The 16,445-nt window shown below is 40.3% G+C and overlaps 2 protein-coding genes across 2 annotated transcripts; one reads left to right on the top strand and one right to left on the bottom strand.

Annotated features, from left to right (window-relative positions):
• The first annotated feature begins 9,177 nt into the window (after nucleotides 1-9,177).
• Nucleotides 9,178-10,892, top strand: LOC135489404 (uncharacterized). The gene is made up of 3 exons (XM_064774782.1): nucleotides 9,178-9,738; nucleotides 10,190-10,429; nucleotides 10,618-10,892. The coding sequence occupies exons 1-3, from the start codon at nucleotides 9,497-9,499 to the stop codon at nucleotides 10,781-10,783; spliced, it is 648 nt and encodes a 215-aa protein (XP_064630852.1). The 5' UTR covers nucleotides 9,178-9,496; the 3' UTR covers nucleotides 10,784-10,892.
• On the bottom strand, nucleotides 10,893-16,160 carry LOC135482820 (uncharacterized). The gene is made up of 12 exons (XM_064763266.1): nucleotides 15,784-16,160; nucleotides 15,453-15,551; nucleotides 15,091-15,211; nucleotides 14,875-14,943; nucleotides 14,425-14,659; nucleotides 13,919-14,089; nucleotides 13,368-13,702; nucleotides 12,815-13,036; nucleotides 12,342-12,599; nucleotides 11,992-12,163; nucleotides 11,567-11,715; nucleotides 10,893-11,117 (listed from the first exon to the last, which is right to left on the bottom strand). Exons 1-12 carry the CDS (start codon nucleotides 16,063-16,065, stop codon nucleotides 10,909-10,911), a joined length of 2,322 nt encoding a protein of 773 aa, XP_064619336.1. The 5' UTR covers nucleotides 16,066-16,160; the 3' UTR covers nucleotides 10,893-10,908.
• Between the last annotated feature and the right edge of the window lie 285 nt (nucleotides 16,161-16,445).

Raw genomic sequence — 16,445 nt, 5'->3', positions numbered from 1 at the left:
CCGGACACACGTTTCCCTTCCGCTCTATAACTTCTGAACGACAAAATATTTTGGATTGAAATTTGGTGTGCTGATAGAGGGTGGGCCAAAGGTGTGTCGCGTCGAAAAATCGGCCGAGTTTGATTCTCCATTTGGCCGCCAGGGGGCCAAAATCAAAAACACATAAAGTGTTAGAACTCGCTTAACATTCGTCCGATCTTTACCATATTTTTATGGTAGACTAAGCTAACATAGATACACGATATATCACCTGGGTTTTTAGTTTCATTCATTTTTTGCCCTATAGGGGGCGCTTCCTGAAAATCATGAAAATTCCCTTCCGCTCTGTTACTTCTGAACGACAAAATATTTTGGAATGAAATTTCGTGTGCTGATAGAGGGCAGGACAAATGTATGTCGCGTTGAAAAATCGGCTGAGTTTGATTCTTGATTTGGCCACCATGGGGCCAAAACAAAAAACACATGAAGTGTTAGAACTCGTTTAATATTCGTCCGATCTTTACCATATCTTTATGGTAGACTAAGCTAACATAGATACACGATATATCACCTGGGTTTTTAGTTTCATTCATTTTTCTGCCCTATTGGGGGCGCTTCCTGAAAATCATGAAAATTCCCTTCCGCTCTGTAATTTCTGAACGACACAATATTTTGGATTGAAATTTCATGTGCTGATAGAGGGCGGGACAAAGGTATGTGGCATCGTAAAAATCGGCCGAGTTTGATTCTTGATTTGGTCACCATGGGGCCAAAACCACATAAAGTATCTTTACCAAATTTTTATGGTAGACTAAGCCAACAAAGGTACACGATATATCACCCGGGTTTTTGTTTCATCCATTTTTCATCCATTTTTCTGCCCTATATTTTCCTTCTTCCTGAAAATCATGAAAATTCCCTTCCGCTTTGTAACTTCTGAACGACAAAAATTTTTTGGATTGTAATTTCGTGTGCTGATAGAGGGTAGGCCAAAGGTGTGTCCTGTCGAAAAATCGGTCGAGTTTCATTCTCGATTTGGCCACCAGGGGTCCAAAACCAAAAACACATAAAGTGTTAGAACTCGCTTAATATTTCTCCGATCTTTACCAAATCTTTATGGTAGACTAGGCTAACAAAGGTACACGATATATCTCTCGATTTTTTTAGTTTCATACATTTTTCTGCCCCATAGGGGGCACTTCCTGAAAATCATGAAAATTCCCTTCCGCTCTGTAACTTCTGAACGATAAAATATTTTGGCTTGAAATTTGGTGTGTCAGGTTACTGCATCGGCCGAGTTCGATTCTTGACTTGGCTACCAAGGGCCGAACAACCAGTGCAGTGCAGTGTTACCAGTAGCCTTACCACGCTCCATGCTGATTTGATGAGTAAATCATGTGTAGCAGTGTATTGATGTACATACATGACGTGTTGACAAATTTCATTGGTATAACAGCCATTATTTTCTTTGGTTACTTATGTTTTTTCTGATTTTTTTTCTCTCCAAACTATTTAAATCAGATGCACAATATGCATGTTCTATCTATAGTCGCAGGTGACAAGTTTACGATTTTACTTGATCTAATGCATTGGAGAATCAGACAACCCCGATTTAAATGAAATTTTATAGATGGATACATACCAGTGTTTTTCGAGTCCTTTCAATCCATAGACACAGTGAGTCTCTTCCAATATCCTGCGCATCGTTAAATACAATGCCGCCACAAATCCTGGTACTCTATTACATCTGCTGTTTTTGTTCCTTAAATGGAAGCTATGGGAATAAATTGATGCAGAAAAATCAAATATTTTTTTAAACAAATACATACCAAGTTACATGACAAACAAATACTCTACACCAAGGATATGATGAATATTCCTAGATAGTACAGAAAATTGCATTTAATAATCAGTTTGCGGGGGTAGCCATGTTTGTTCAAATCTCCCGGGTGAATGACGTCATTGATGCAGTGGGGTTTTTTCATCAAGGCGAGTACTACTCGTTTCCACTAAGTTTCCAGACCTTTTTCTGCCCTGGTACCTTGGCTCAAACGCATAGGGAACTAGACCTGCTCGTTCCTCTGCTGATGCACAGTTGTAATCGAAGGATTCATCGCCGAACGTGGACGAAGAACCCGAAGAAATCGAAGCACTGTCATTTGTAATTCCAAGCATTCGCCATTGTTCAAACAGCTGATTGTGACAATGGCTGCATCCATGACGTCATTGGCTCTCCGTTTGGAGGAGAGACCAGATTAAAGTACACCAAAATGGCGGCATACTTGATTCAAAAATACGCAATTAGAATCATCCATTTCACTCATTAATGTTTGTTTATTTATAAAACCAAGAACCACAGTTGTTTTTAAGAATATGCAGTATATGTAGATGTTAAGGTTGTAACTGTTGGTAGAATGGGGAATCATTCCCATAGCTTCCCTTTAAGTTCAGCTTTAATTACAGATGGCATAGCAACCATCCATTTGGTATGTACACATCAAAATTAGGATTTTTTGACCCCCCTCCCATACACAATTTTATTACAAAAATGTACAGGAGTACACTTTAGAGGCAGAAATTCATACACCCTCTGAGTGCTTACATACTAAGTGGATGGCCACATAGTCGGAACATGTCTTAATGTCTGATTGTGACCATTTCATGTTTGAATATCCATGGACACAGTCACAGTCTGACAGAGTCTCAAGTTAGACTGCCCAGAGAGGTTTTATACAGACTGTATAAAGCCTCCCTCCACTGCCACACCATTTACTTTTTAAAACTGAGCATGCCTCTTCCACATTTTCAAAATGACCCCCTCCCCATGGAAGGAATGCTACCAAGGATTAGACCTTACAACTCCTCCCCGAAAATTTCCTACCTGAATTTCAGACTGAAATGATTGAAATCCCTAAAATGGGACACCCAACTGAACCATGACAGCCAACAACCCCACACGGATTCAAACTACACATTTAAAAAAAAACACCCAACAGCGACAGGGGCATTGAACGCTATGCTTGTCCTCCTTGAGGTCAACTTCACCTACAGTCGCAAGTGGTGATGATGATGTAACAAGCGACTGGTTTTCCAGGAATAGTATCCCAAAATTGATTGAAATCGGATCTCTAAGGTCCGGTTTGAGTCCTGATTTTGCCTCAAGGTGTCTAAAATCTAAAATACCTGAAAAGTGCTATATCTCCCTAATTAAGGACTCGACGCAAGGACCCAACACGCTGCTTAGCGGCAAAATAGCGCAGCTGGCGAAACATTTATAGCGGGTCACCGTGATCTCATTATGGACTTATGGCGCGATTATGGGTTTGTAACTATTTTGCTGTATATTTACACGAGGAAAGAAAAGCACTCGACCTAACGCCAACCTATTCATGTAAATTGATAATTAGAAGGTATATAGTTCAGGAAATGTCAAAAATCACAAAATTTGTATCATTGGTGCATGTAATGATAATTCATGACATATCACACAAATTTTGATTTTACCTACTTTTCAAGGTCACATGGGTCAAATAGGGTAAATTGGCTTGCTTCGTAACTACTGGAACAATTGATTTGAATCTTGGTACAGATGTAGCCCAATGTGATGACACTGTAGTAACCTCAGTTAATCTACCTTGATTTCTTTTTGGTCTGTAGACGACCTTGGTTTATGATGGATATGTGCATGCGCGGCAGCCATGTTTATGCTACAAATTATGATTGACGTGTATCGAAGTTGAATGTTTAGTCTCATGTATAAAGTCAGAATTATTAAGTTTGTTACAGTCATCCATATCCACGCAAAGGATAGGAAAGATCCCACTACAAGTGGCGCCCAACGTGGTTAAGCTTTAGAGACTTGAGAAACATAGAAATACAAACTTTCGTTGTACCCCCGAGTGCAACCGCGTCTCGGTCATTGTGTACAACCCCTGTACATGGTCTATGTCCATACCCCGTGCATAGGACGATTTGTGTACTCCCCAGTATACAGTGCTCAGTGTACATTGTGGATATACGTTATAATACGTGCATGGCCTGTGTACATACCGGTACATCCATGCTGTTGAACTTTTGAAGGGACACTGCAGACACTGTGCCTGTACATCACCCGTGCATTGCCATTGTGTGACTATGTGAACCTAAAAAAAACTGTAGGCCTGTCTGAGATACAGTACACCTGAGGTGCTGTGTTTACAATGGCTGATAAGAAGGAGAAAGTGGCGGATTTGGGTCATAACACATCAGAATACATCAACGTGCTTTGTCATTTAAATCACGTGTATGTCACAAAGCTAACGAAAAAGGTCGAGAAAATTGATGCATTATCCGATTTGGTGAAAACAATGGAACCTGCTTTAGTCGATCTTATTTGGTTGGAGCAGTTGCTCCTGCCATCGATACAGGGGAATCTTTTCGGGACTTGCAGGTCCACTTTTCCAAAACACATCAAGAGGACAATGAAATGTTGATGGAAAACATGCAAAAACTCGTTGATTCAGTCAAACTGGCAAAAATGGCTGATGCATCGGAAAAATTTGTGAAAGTGAAGGAAATGACCAAGCTCTCTGAAAAGGATGACATTCATTATTTCTTCAAACCTTTCGAGAACTTTGCGAAACGTTATAAAATCAAGACTGAAGAACTATCCTGGAAATTGGAACCGTATCTGACATGCCTATTTTTCTCTAAGTGAGGATAAACAGACAAATGTTTATGTTGTCAAGGAAACCAACATACTCCGATACTGGTAAACCCCTACTGCTTAATGAACGAAATTTCGAAAGGAAACAAAACTCGGGACAGAGTGCTTTCTTAATTTTGTTGCAAGATTAGAGGATTACCTCAAATAATGGCTCATTCCTACCCCTGAACTCTTGAAACATGCAGATTACATAAAGATCCAGGACCAATTAGTTTCCGATCAGTTTTTACATACTAGACGTGTCGAGTCTCTGAGATTGAAACTGATGGAAAAGGATGAACTGTCTGTGCGAGACTTAGCAAAGTTTGCTGATGACTTTGTGATGCAACGGCGGTTAATTCGGGAGGAGCGGGAATGATAAAAGTCGAAACATAGTTAAAATGAAAAGGAGGAGAAATGTAGCAAGCAGATTTGGTATACATCGGCCAGGTGATACTGGCGGGATGCAGTTCAAATGGTATAATGACACCGGGTTATGAAGTTCTTAAACTCAGATGTAATAATGGTTTCTGAAGAAAACTAAGTTTATAACACAAATAAATGAAAAACATACACAAGTAAATGAAATGCATACACCAAGTTTGACGCACACAATCTATTCTTATATGCAATGGTTTCATGTAGGCCTAAATAGACAACGTGAGGAAGTCTCTCATATCACAACACAATATAAACGGCTTATTAACATCATTTTAATACACTCTGGTCAAAAGCATTGAACATGCAATTCAAATGTTCCTAGACAAATTGAATTCATTTTACAATCTAAATCCAGAGCAAATTGTCGAAACGGTTAAGAACCTTTCTACGTGATTTGGGGAGCTGAAGAGATGGCCAACTTGACTTGTTAATTTTCTTTCTACAACTGATTCTTTATTCATAAAATACTGAGATGAAAAGATACAATGGTCAAGGACCACACATGATAGTAATTGCATTTTGGTGCATGAATGGTGATATGAAAACAACGGCCCTGAACAGTAATTGGAATTAGGATATCGGACATCAGCTGAGTGTTTATTGATCTGACTCGTATAACCCGAGAATTTTATCCCTGGCGTGGACTGCTGCAGTGCGCTTGGCCCGTTGTTTGGGATTGTTTTGTGGTGGTGTATCATCGTTTCCCTCTAGCATCCCCACATTTAATTCGAGCGGTTAAAGTTTTGCAATTGCGCGATTGGAATGTCTGGTTGCAGTGTGTACTCGGGCTGACCTAGCTAGCCCGTCGGCTCCTTTGTGTAATTCTACAATGTATCCCAGTTTCCACTTTCGACGGGGTTGGTCTTTGTCGTGAACTAGCACTAGGTCACCTTTGCTGATGACGTCAGATTTAGCGTTCTGCTTTCTGAGATTGTATTGATGTTGTTGTCGCAGATCTAGTTGCAAGATACTCATCGTAGAATCTTTTACGAAAGTTATGTAATAGTGATGCCCGTTTGTGTGCCATTTTTTCTAGTGCCTTGCGACCGCCATGTGTCGGATCAAAGTCAGTTTCAATGTCCTGGTGTGGTAAGATAGAGATAGCATGTCCGTAAATGAGATTGTTTGTGGAGATTGTAGCTCCTTTTTTTGTGATTGATAATTGGTCTGATTTCGTGTCCCATTTGAGACCGAGTACTCCGATTTTGTCTGATTTTGGTTGTAATCCTTCGGTGTGAATGTTTTTGGTTAGTGCTTCCTAATTTGTACTCCATTGGCGGAAATTGAATGCTGCTGCGTTCATGATCGTGCGCGACTCCTGGAAATATCTGATCCTTTCCCAATCTGTGTCAACTCCGGTTAAGAGATTGTCAACCTAAAGTTTGTGTTACATGTCTTTTGCAACTGCTGAATCGTATGCTGCATATGTTTTTGAAGCGTGATGGCTAAGACTAATGGGCTTGAGACATTACCGAAAATAACAGTGTTACAATGATAAGGCACTATGTCTTTGGTTAGATCATTGTCTTTGAACCATAGGAATTTGACAAATTTTCTATCAGCCTCAATTAATCTCACAGATAAAAAGGCTCGAGCGATGTATGCAGAAATCCATATCTTCTTTGTGCGGAATCTGGAAAGCATTTGAACCAGATCTTGCACCATGTTCGGTACCTCATAGAGGCAGGAATTCAAGGAAAGTGTCCCACTGCTTGCGTCGAAAACAATGCGAAGGGGGGGTAGTCTCACTGTCTCTGAATACGGGGAAATACGGGATGAAGTATCCTTCTTGCATCGCGTTTTCTGTATCTGTTACCTCTGAGATGTACCTTTGTCGATATTCTCCTGCATGACTTTGGCATACGATGAAATAAGTTTTAACTTACCAAGCCTTCCCATAACCTGGCGGAGTCTGTTTTGCGCGGTTATGTCATTGTTTTGAATTTCCTCATGATCAGGTTTCCAAGAAAGTGGAACGTAGTAATGTCCGTCTTTAAACTGAATCTTTTGAAGATATTCGTTCTTGAATTCTTCGTCAAAATCTTTGTCCTGAGAGTCTGACTTTAGTGCGTTTGCTTTAAGAAAGGCTTCTAGAATCGCGGTTTTGTCCTCTTTCCCTTTGGGGTCCTTTTCTTCTATCCCGTTAATGGCTGTTTGTTCTGCGATGATACGGTTGTGTGAATTTCAGATTTGGCGTTAAGAGGTCCTGATACCAAGCATCTAAGGTTAGAAAATTGTATGGTTGGGCCTTGTCCCTTTATCATCTTATTTTCTAGGAATTCAAAGGTGTGGTCGCACCCAATGAGGATGTCTATGGTGAGAGTTATTTGATTGAAGTTGTTTACTAACCTGTCCTGATGTTCGTGGATGTAGGCGTGCTTGAGACATTCCTTCCATCCATGTTGATTGATTGGTTTCACGATTTCATCGCTGACTAGAGCTTCTATGGTATTATTTCCGTCTATTGTTTTGACTGTTACCTACACAAGACCGTAGGCTCGCCGGGATGTGTGGCCTCCAATGCCATTAATGTTTAGTGTCTGTTTTCTGGTAGGTAGTAGTTCTAGTTTTGATGCGGTATCACTTCGGATGAATGAAGACTCCAGCCTTGATTTCCTTATCTTTGTTTTTGATAGTTATTGTTCCTGTTTCGAGAAGTACAGTGTCCGTTTGTTCTGTTGCATTGTCTGAACACATGGTGACTGGTTTGGTTGTTACTTTAAGGTCCTTGGTTGTTGGTTTTTGATGCGGTTGTACATTGTCCTGTTTGGTGTTGTGATGATGATGATGATCGTCTAGTCATAATTGGTTTCCAAATCGGCCTTGGGTTTGTCGCGTGGTTGAGAAGTATTCATGAAGGGATGTGTGGTGTCTCTTCTGGCATGCACGGCAGGAGGCAAGGCTTGTACATGTTTTGTAGTAGTGCGATGAATTGAAAGCCAGACAGACAATAAGTGTACAACTTTCTTTGACGCGCGGCGCTGAACCTCTCCTGTGACGTTAATTTGCACTCGCAGGAAGTATGCTTTCCAGCACAGAATGGACATGGCACATTTTGCTTATGGGCACTGGCACTAGGCACACTCACGAAAGAATCAACCAAAGTCTTAGCGAAATTTCTGTGGTGGTTAGTGTTATCCTTTCCTGTTTCGGTGTGCGATGTTTCTAAGTGCGTATTGAATGATTTCATGAACTTATTTAGATCGAAACCGTTCCCTTGTTCACTGGTCCCCATCTTATCCCGCAATACATGATCTTTGGTAATTTCCTCTCCAATAACGGCATTAGAATAGCCGAACATTGTCCCATATTAACTTTTCAGGTCTCTAGCGATCGCATGTCCCCAATGACTTTATTGTAAAATCCGCCCAGTGCGGCTTAATCTTTAGTAGTTTGGTCTTTTGGTCACCCTGTATTTTCAGAGTTTCGGTTATTTCGGTTTCAAGTAAGGTCCTTTTATCTTTCATGGTGGTTAAAAGTTCATCGATTTCTTCACCCCTTTTCTGAGTTGAATCGTAGACCACCTGCATCTGAGCTAACCTTGATTCGAGTTCGATGATTTCGTCTGCGTTGAGATCTTCGGTTTTTGTCATGGCCAGTCCGTATCCGTGAAGTTGTTGACCAAGACGCACGGTCATCAAAGTATCGAGTTTATCCGTTCTTGACATGATTGGTTGTTTTGTTGCGATATTCTGTCTTGATTTGACTGTATTCCGTTTAGTGTGTACATTATAAATTCGTTTTAGGTGTTTCGTTATGTTTTAGTCATTTGAAGTTTAAAATGAGTTATTGATAGTACTTTGCGTTGTGTTTGTATCCCAGATCCTGGTCACGGAACCATGTCGAAAAGGTTAAGAACCTTTCTCCATGATTTGGGGAGCTAAAGAGATGGCCAACTTGACTCGTTGATTTTCTTTCTACAACTGATTCTTTATTCATAAAATACTGAGATGAAACGATACAATGGTCAAGAACCACACATGATAATAATATCATTTTGGTGCATGAATGGTGATATGAAAACAATGGCCCTGGACAGGTATTGGAAGCCCAGGTTTTCTGGATGCGGCGGCGTGAGAACAAGTCTTGCTTGTCTCACAAGGTCAAATTATTCTATAATGTTACTTAAAGAGAGACTTCAGAGCTCAGGACAACTTTGCATTTTTGAATCACTTATTATAGTCAAATTTGAGTGAACATAATTTTTTTTGTGTTTGCCCACTCCTTTCCTTACTTTTAACAGTTTTTGTTTCGGTCTCATCACTGTTTTGCGTCGTCTGCTAATAATCACAGTAAAAACACGGTTCGCCTGGCCGCCATTACGATGACGTCACGAAATGGACAGCTCTCTCGGCCTCGTTTTCACCCACAGTGCCTGTGTACACATTCAACATGTCGGACTCGAGCGCAATAAGTGATTTTCAAGTTTCTGATAGTGATAATGCTAGCGTTGTAACATCCTCGAGTAATTTCACGGATAGTGGAGATGAATCAGTGGTAACTGGTGTCATTCTTGGCTACCAGTTCGAGCCCGTTGTTGAAGGCAGTTTTGAGGATATGGAAGAAGGCGAGGATGTTGATGACGAGGAAGAGGAAGATAGATTCTGGCGACTTCGTATGGAGGAGCAAAACTGGTACGTGAATTGCTGGATGCAAAAATGCATTTTTGACAATATTATCAGTTACAAATGGTACAAATCACGTAGATCTCACCGTCTCCTTATCCATTGTCGCTATTTGTCTGGTCTCGAAGTGCATTAGCAGCGTTTTTCGTTGGATGCTTCGAAACACTTGTCCGACAATTGATTTTCGGACTTTCAATTTCGCTCATTGTACAGCTTGAGCTTGGCTTCCTTTTTGCGTTATAAGTTCTTGCTTCCATGTCAGTTGACTGGATATTGCTGCAGCAGTGCCTACAAATGCCTAACTTGCTGTTTTCGTTTAGCTAATGTTATGTTATCACTTTGTTTACTAATGAACCATACTAAGCACACACATCATGCATTGGCAGCTAGCTGGACTGCACTGGATGTGGAAGACACCTTTGCCTTGTTTATAAATATAATGTGTGATATTTTCTTTTAGGTGCATATGTGGTGACAAATGTGAGGTGCAAGATGTCCCAATAGAAAATGCCTGTTGCCATGAAAAGGAACCAATTTTGAGGAAAATTGAGGCGTACAACGAGGAACATGGCGGAAACATTCGATGCATCACCGAACATCCCGGGTTCCAGTCCAATTGCCTTGATGTGTGGGTGCTACAGACTGCCTACTCCCATTACAAGCAGCAATATCGGGCGGCAGTAGATGGAGAAACAAATGAGTACGTGATACTTGTATTTCATTCAATATTGATAATATATTTTCATTCCTAATGTTATTACAAATGATCAGAAAATATTGCACTCATAATACATAATGAAGAGTAGTCAGTAACAAAACATACGTCTAGTGATATATTGGTCATGCATATACCTTACTCCTTTACTAATGTTATGCATTATCTTTCAGGAAATATAGATACGTTGCCTATCGTCAACTCGTCAGGTGGTGCTGGGGATTCCTTGGGAAAAAGAATCGAGTGCCCCTACCAGCATGTGCTTTGGAGAAGATCCGGTTAAGATTTTATGTTCTTGGGGATGCAGTTGGTTTCAAATACCCAACATTGGATGACTAGATTTATAGAATGTATCACAAAGCATTCACTAGTGTTTATTCATATCACCCAGTCATGCCAGTGTCATGCAATACTTGTGCCATTGGATTGTTCATGAACATGAATCTCTATAGATTTACACGGATTCAACGAGTGGATTTTCGTGAAGGCTGGATGTAACATGATTTGGAGTATCGCTTGTGTCTTTCGTTATAGCTGTCAACAGCTTCAGCCTTATTAGGGTGATCATATGAGCTACAGAGTGCTGGTGGTATGTAGATATTGTTGTCCTCAAAGTCAAAGTCGTTCTCTCTGCACCGGCGCTGAACTTCTACCATCAACTTGTCGACATAACCTGAAATGAAAGGAAAATTTTATCTTGTAAAGCGTCTGTCAAGCACGAACCTATATTCACTCTTTGTCATGTCTCGCACTCTTTGAAAACTTATAAAAACTGTCTTTTTGTCACTGTTACCTTACATGTATTCTAGAAACAAAGGGTGATATGAATAAAGACTTGTAAATGCTTTTACTTCAGTTTTGTACAGAAAGGCCTAGTGTACTGTATGGAGTTTTCAGTAAAAGCATTTGCTAGTCTTCACCCATTGACTGGGTGTGTGATTTGTACATTTAATGATCTAAAAATACAATTATTTTATACAACTTTGCAATTTACTTCCTCTTATGTATACATGTATGATATAAGACATTTCTGAAGAATGGATTATGGGCAGCTTGACCGGTTGATATCTGCCCAGAAAGAGTCATGTGGATTGAAAATAATGTAGTATTTTTGATGCTTACCATGACTAGAATCGTCCTTGATTGGTCTCACTGAGTAACCACCTTTCTTGGATTTGATGAAGGTTACTGACCATCTTAGTTTCCCGTCCTCAGTCGTTGCCTGCTCCCTGTCACCATTTTCATTATAATGTAGCGCTGACAGGAGAAGCCTAAAAAGTAAAATATAAAAAGTTCTCAGATACTTGTGCATGTATGTCATTCAAGGCTCATCGGCGCGTGAAGTTCTCAACTGATAAATTGACTTGATTGATAGATTTTGGAACATCACTCAGCTGTGCCTGGTTCTGTCTTATTTCAAGTACACGTACACACCTCACTGACAAATTTCTAAAGTTGGTAATTTCATGAAGACTTTGAGTAGATTTCACTACTCCAGGACTTCATGTACATTTGTACTGCGGCCTTCTATCAAACTTGGAATTTACCTGCATAGCATCCCTTTGAAGCTGAATGCTGTCATTTTGGGGGCAAAATGGAGGATGAGACTGTGATATGCCTCAATACTTGACGTCTGTTCGCCAGGAGACATTTTCTTCACAGCCGGTTTGAAGTAGGCATTGTCAATAATGTTGCCAGCTTTCGCTGATGCTGCCGATCCTGAAATTTGAATAGGTCACACAAATAATTTGATGTTCATTTTATCACTAGAAAACAGACCATTCTATCCGAGAGTTTTGTTTTGAGACATCTCTCCAAAAACTTTGTGCATGTCGTGATGCATGTCCACTCAAGTCGATACCCGAAGGTCTTCGATATCAATTCGAGAAATACTCACCTTGTTCAAGCCACTTCGTGCCCTTCTGCCGCCCAACTATTCGACCATGGCCGCACTTCGGATATACCCTTCCATGTCCTTTGTGTTTGTTGTGCATGTGGTTGTCCAACGACAACCACTTGGCCAGCATCATATTTGGGTCCCCATCTGGAGTTGTTGCAGCGCACCAGTAAAGGTGATTGATTATAGACCTCCGCCACTCCTCTAAAATCCCACAGTTTTTTTCCTTTGAAGCCTTGTCAACCTTCTTCTTCAAACCTGGAAAAAAGGAGAACAGCCCTAATAATTCTAGCAATTATCAATTTGCTATGGACTATGACATTCATTTTTGTAAAGTGTTTCTCTTGACTCGTGCATTCACTTTTCTAACAAATCTCCACACTGGACCAGGCTGAAAAGTTCAATCTAAGAACAGTACTGCACTCTAAATAATTTCATGCCTAATATAATATGTAGACACTACGGACACTTACTCTTGGCCAAATGCCAGACGTCAAAACGATGGTCTGTATCCGGTAGATTTTCTCTGAGCCACTTGTTGATTTGGACATGCCGATCAGTCACTATTTTTGAAATAGTGACATCCTCCGTTTCCAGGTATCTAACACATCGAATCAACCCTTCCTTCTCCATGTTAACACTATGGTTGACGCCCTCTTCATTCGACTGAAAGAGATGAGGTATGGAGATTGATACTTATGTCCTAATGTGCATATCAATTTCATGGAATCAAATTAAAATCTAGTTACATGTACAATCTGGAGGAGTGTTCTACAAAGTACATTACAATAAGAACAAACTCTCCAATAAAATCCATGTTGTTTACATTTTATGTATGATTATCGTCATTTAACGGCAACAGTATGATATCAACAATGTTATCTAATGTGATCTTCTTCATGATAATCTGAAAACAAGGTTTACTGATCCATATTTACATGTACAATTTTCTTTTATATCGCCTGTGTAATTGAAAAGCAATAATTATAATTTTACTTACTTGAACTCATTGCACATCCAAAATGCGGTTGACATTCAACTCCAGGAGAGAGTAGGAGCCGTATTTTGCACAATGCCCTGGGCTGTCTGATCTACCATCCCCTCCAACAACAACTGGCTTCCTGGAATCTTTCACTTGCTGCAACACTTCCTGCTGGTTCTCCCGCCACACTGTCATCACTGCCGGCCACAGGTATTGCCTCTGGTGCTGGTAGAAGGTGCCCTGTTTTATCGCTTGGCATCCAAGATAACTGAAGACTTTCAGAGTTTTGGCTGCAGTTGAACCGGCGAAGAGGATGGCACTGGAGAGCAGCAAGTTTCCAGCTGGAATACGGTTGATAAATGGTTGGCTCTCCCAAAATCTGAAATGAAAGCAATGTTCAGCATGACACAATATGTACCAAGTGAAAAGGACTCTGGAGAAAACACTATTAAACACCTAGCTATTATTTAGTCACACTAATGCTGAAAGATGTATTAATTGATTGATGTACTTTGTTAGCCAAAATTTTGGCAATCGGGGAAAAAAACATGACAACAATTTTCATATAAAAATACAGGATTTCCTTCAATCTTACCTTTCAAAAGAACATAGTTTATTGGAACAACATTGCTTAATGGATAGATATGTCCCTAGGGTCCTGATGTGTCTCTTGGCTGGGGAACAGCATACAGGACATATCTTGAAGAGTTCCATCAATTTCGAGTGGAACACCAGGTACTTCGTCTGACAGTGTGGATCATCTTTCCTACGGAAAAATCGAGAGAAAATTCACAAAGAATACACAAAAGTCAAAAGCACAGGAAAAATTCCAATCTGCATGATCTGTGTTGGTGATGACTATATAAAAGGATCAGTTTTGTGGACTGGTCAATATCACTGGTAAATTTACAAGGCTGTTTTTTAAAAATGATCGTACAAGCTGTTGCCAGTGTTGGGCCCCTTTTTATAGAAATAACATTTAGATGCTATATTGTTTTTTGTTATGTTGAGATGGCTTATATCAGATTACATGATTATGTTTTAGACAACCTTCTTCAATGCAAGGACACTAGTGTTACATAAATGTAGTAAAATACTCACTCATTCTCATTATCAATGAAGTTGAATTCTTCATCAGAGACCTCCTCGCTGCTGATGTCGCTCTCTGCTGGTTCATAGCTCTTGTCAAGGGGATCAACCGTATCTTCAAGAGATTCATCATCAGACGATTCTGACCCAGGTCCATCCTCCATTTCATTTGAAGCTGATTTGGCTTGAGGGCAATTTCCTGTGGCTATGTTTGGAAGGTGGTCAGGGTCAGTTCCAGTTGGTGTTCCTGTAAAATTCAATATACATGTAGCATTAGAACATGCAATATCATATCGATTTTATGTTAAAACTAATCGGATAGATTCTTGACAGTGAGACAACATGCAGATGCTGTGAAAATTTCCCGTGTTCAGTTCCAACATATTATCTAGACATAGACGGAGATCTTTCACAGTTTGTCTTTTTCATTTCTCTGAAAACATCATTTCATAAAAGCTTTACCTGATGAGGAAACATTTGGCTTGACATCAATGCTGGAAATGCTGTACACTTTTTCATCTGTTTGTGTTCCTGAATATAAAAACAAAAAGTTTCTCAAACTTGTCTCAGTTCCCTAATAAATTCTATTATTGTGTTCAATTTGGCAAAAGCTACTTGTTTATGGAGTCGCCCTGTTTTATGACCAATATTAGTATATTATGCTTTAAAAATACTTACCTATTGAGACTGTCACCTTGGTCTTTGGTTTTTCATAATTTGTCTGCACCCTCATCGAACGATGCTTTGGTCGCCGAATTCGCCTATTCACTTGGGTGAATTGACTTTTGGTCTGACAAGGCTGAAAAGGTGGAGTAAAGAGCTCAAATAAAAACCATTGCCAAAACTTTGTTTCATGAATTCAACTTTTTGCTATGCATAGTCAAGTCTAGTTACATGGCTGCTTGTTGTAAATTCTGTTCCGAAATATTGAGTAAAAGAGACAAAATGTTTTCTTTCACCTGGAAGGCAATGATGATGGGGGAATTTTTTACTGTTCCATCCAGAGTAATGTCAGCTTGTTAGTTTGATTCTCAACTCACCACAGATTCCTGACCACCATCTTCATCATCACTGACATCAGCTTCGATAGCAGCTTGGAAATCCATGGCTTCCTTCCAAGCACCAGCAGCCTCCACGTCCTATGTAATTGTAAAAAGAATGAAATTATTGCCAGTGATTGTCCCACATGTCAGTCTACCCCTGATTATCTCGTCTTATATTGTCTAACTGCTCTATGCATCCGTCAGGAAGTAAGGAAATGTATGGGCCTTATACTGTCATGACTGTTCCTGTGTGATGCTTCATACATAGGCCTACAATGAGTACAATGCATAATAAGCATAACAAGAATGTAAACAAAACAAGACTTACTCGTTTTCTCTCCCTTATCACGACGGCATTTCGACTTCCAGTCAATTTGGGGGTCGTAAAAATGTCTGATGAAGGACCAGGAACTGGGGTGAGAGGGCTTCGTGTAGCTTTCGGACGTTCTGTGACTGCAGGGGTCCCGTGTTTCGGCTTGCTGGGGAGAAGTGAAACGGACGGGATCGCATCGTCGGCCAGGCTCCAGTTCACTTTGATGTCCTTGGCATCTTTCTGATATGCCTTCGCCAGCATTTCTTTCTGCATTTGCCTGGACACACTGTTGGTCATATCGTCGGGAAAATGTTCACTACATATCACTGCATTTTTGGTCCAAACGAAATCTGAACGGGAGTGGGAAACGACCCTGCACCAAGCTTTAAATCTCCGAGAATCATCAGCTCTATCAGGAAACAAATGCGCTCTGAATTCACTATTTGATGTGGTGTTGCTGCATCCATAAACAACACATCGTTTTCCCCGGTCTTTCCTCAGCTTCTTCAGGGTTTTAGTCCTCTTCTCCGGCGGTTCGGCAGTATCTTCACTTGTACAATCCATCGCAATCTTTCAGTATATGCCGCTGATGAGAACATTTTACCTTTATGTAGCCTGTAGGGGCCTAAGTTCCCAGTTAATCCCATTGTTTAGCCCGATAATCCCTCTAATTAGCA

Source organism: Lineus longissimus, chromosome 1 (assembly GCF_910592395.1).
Source record: "Lineus longissimus chromosome 1, tnLinLong1.2, whole genome shotgun sequence".
Lineage (NCBI taxonomy): Eukaryota > Metazoa > Nemertea > Pilidiophora > Heteronemertea > Lineidae > Lineus > Lineus longissimus.
This window is presented reverse-complemented; position numbering and strand designations above follow the sequence as displayed.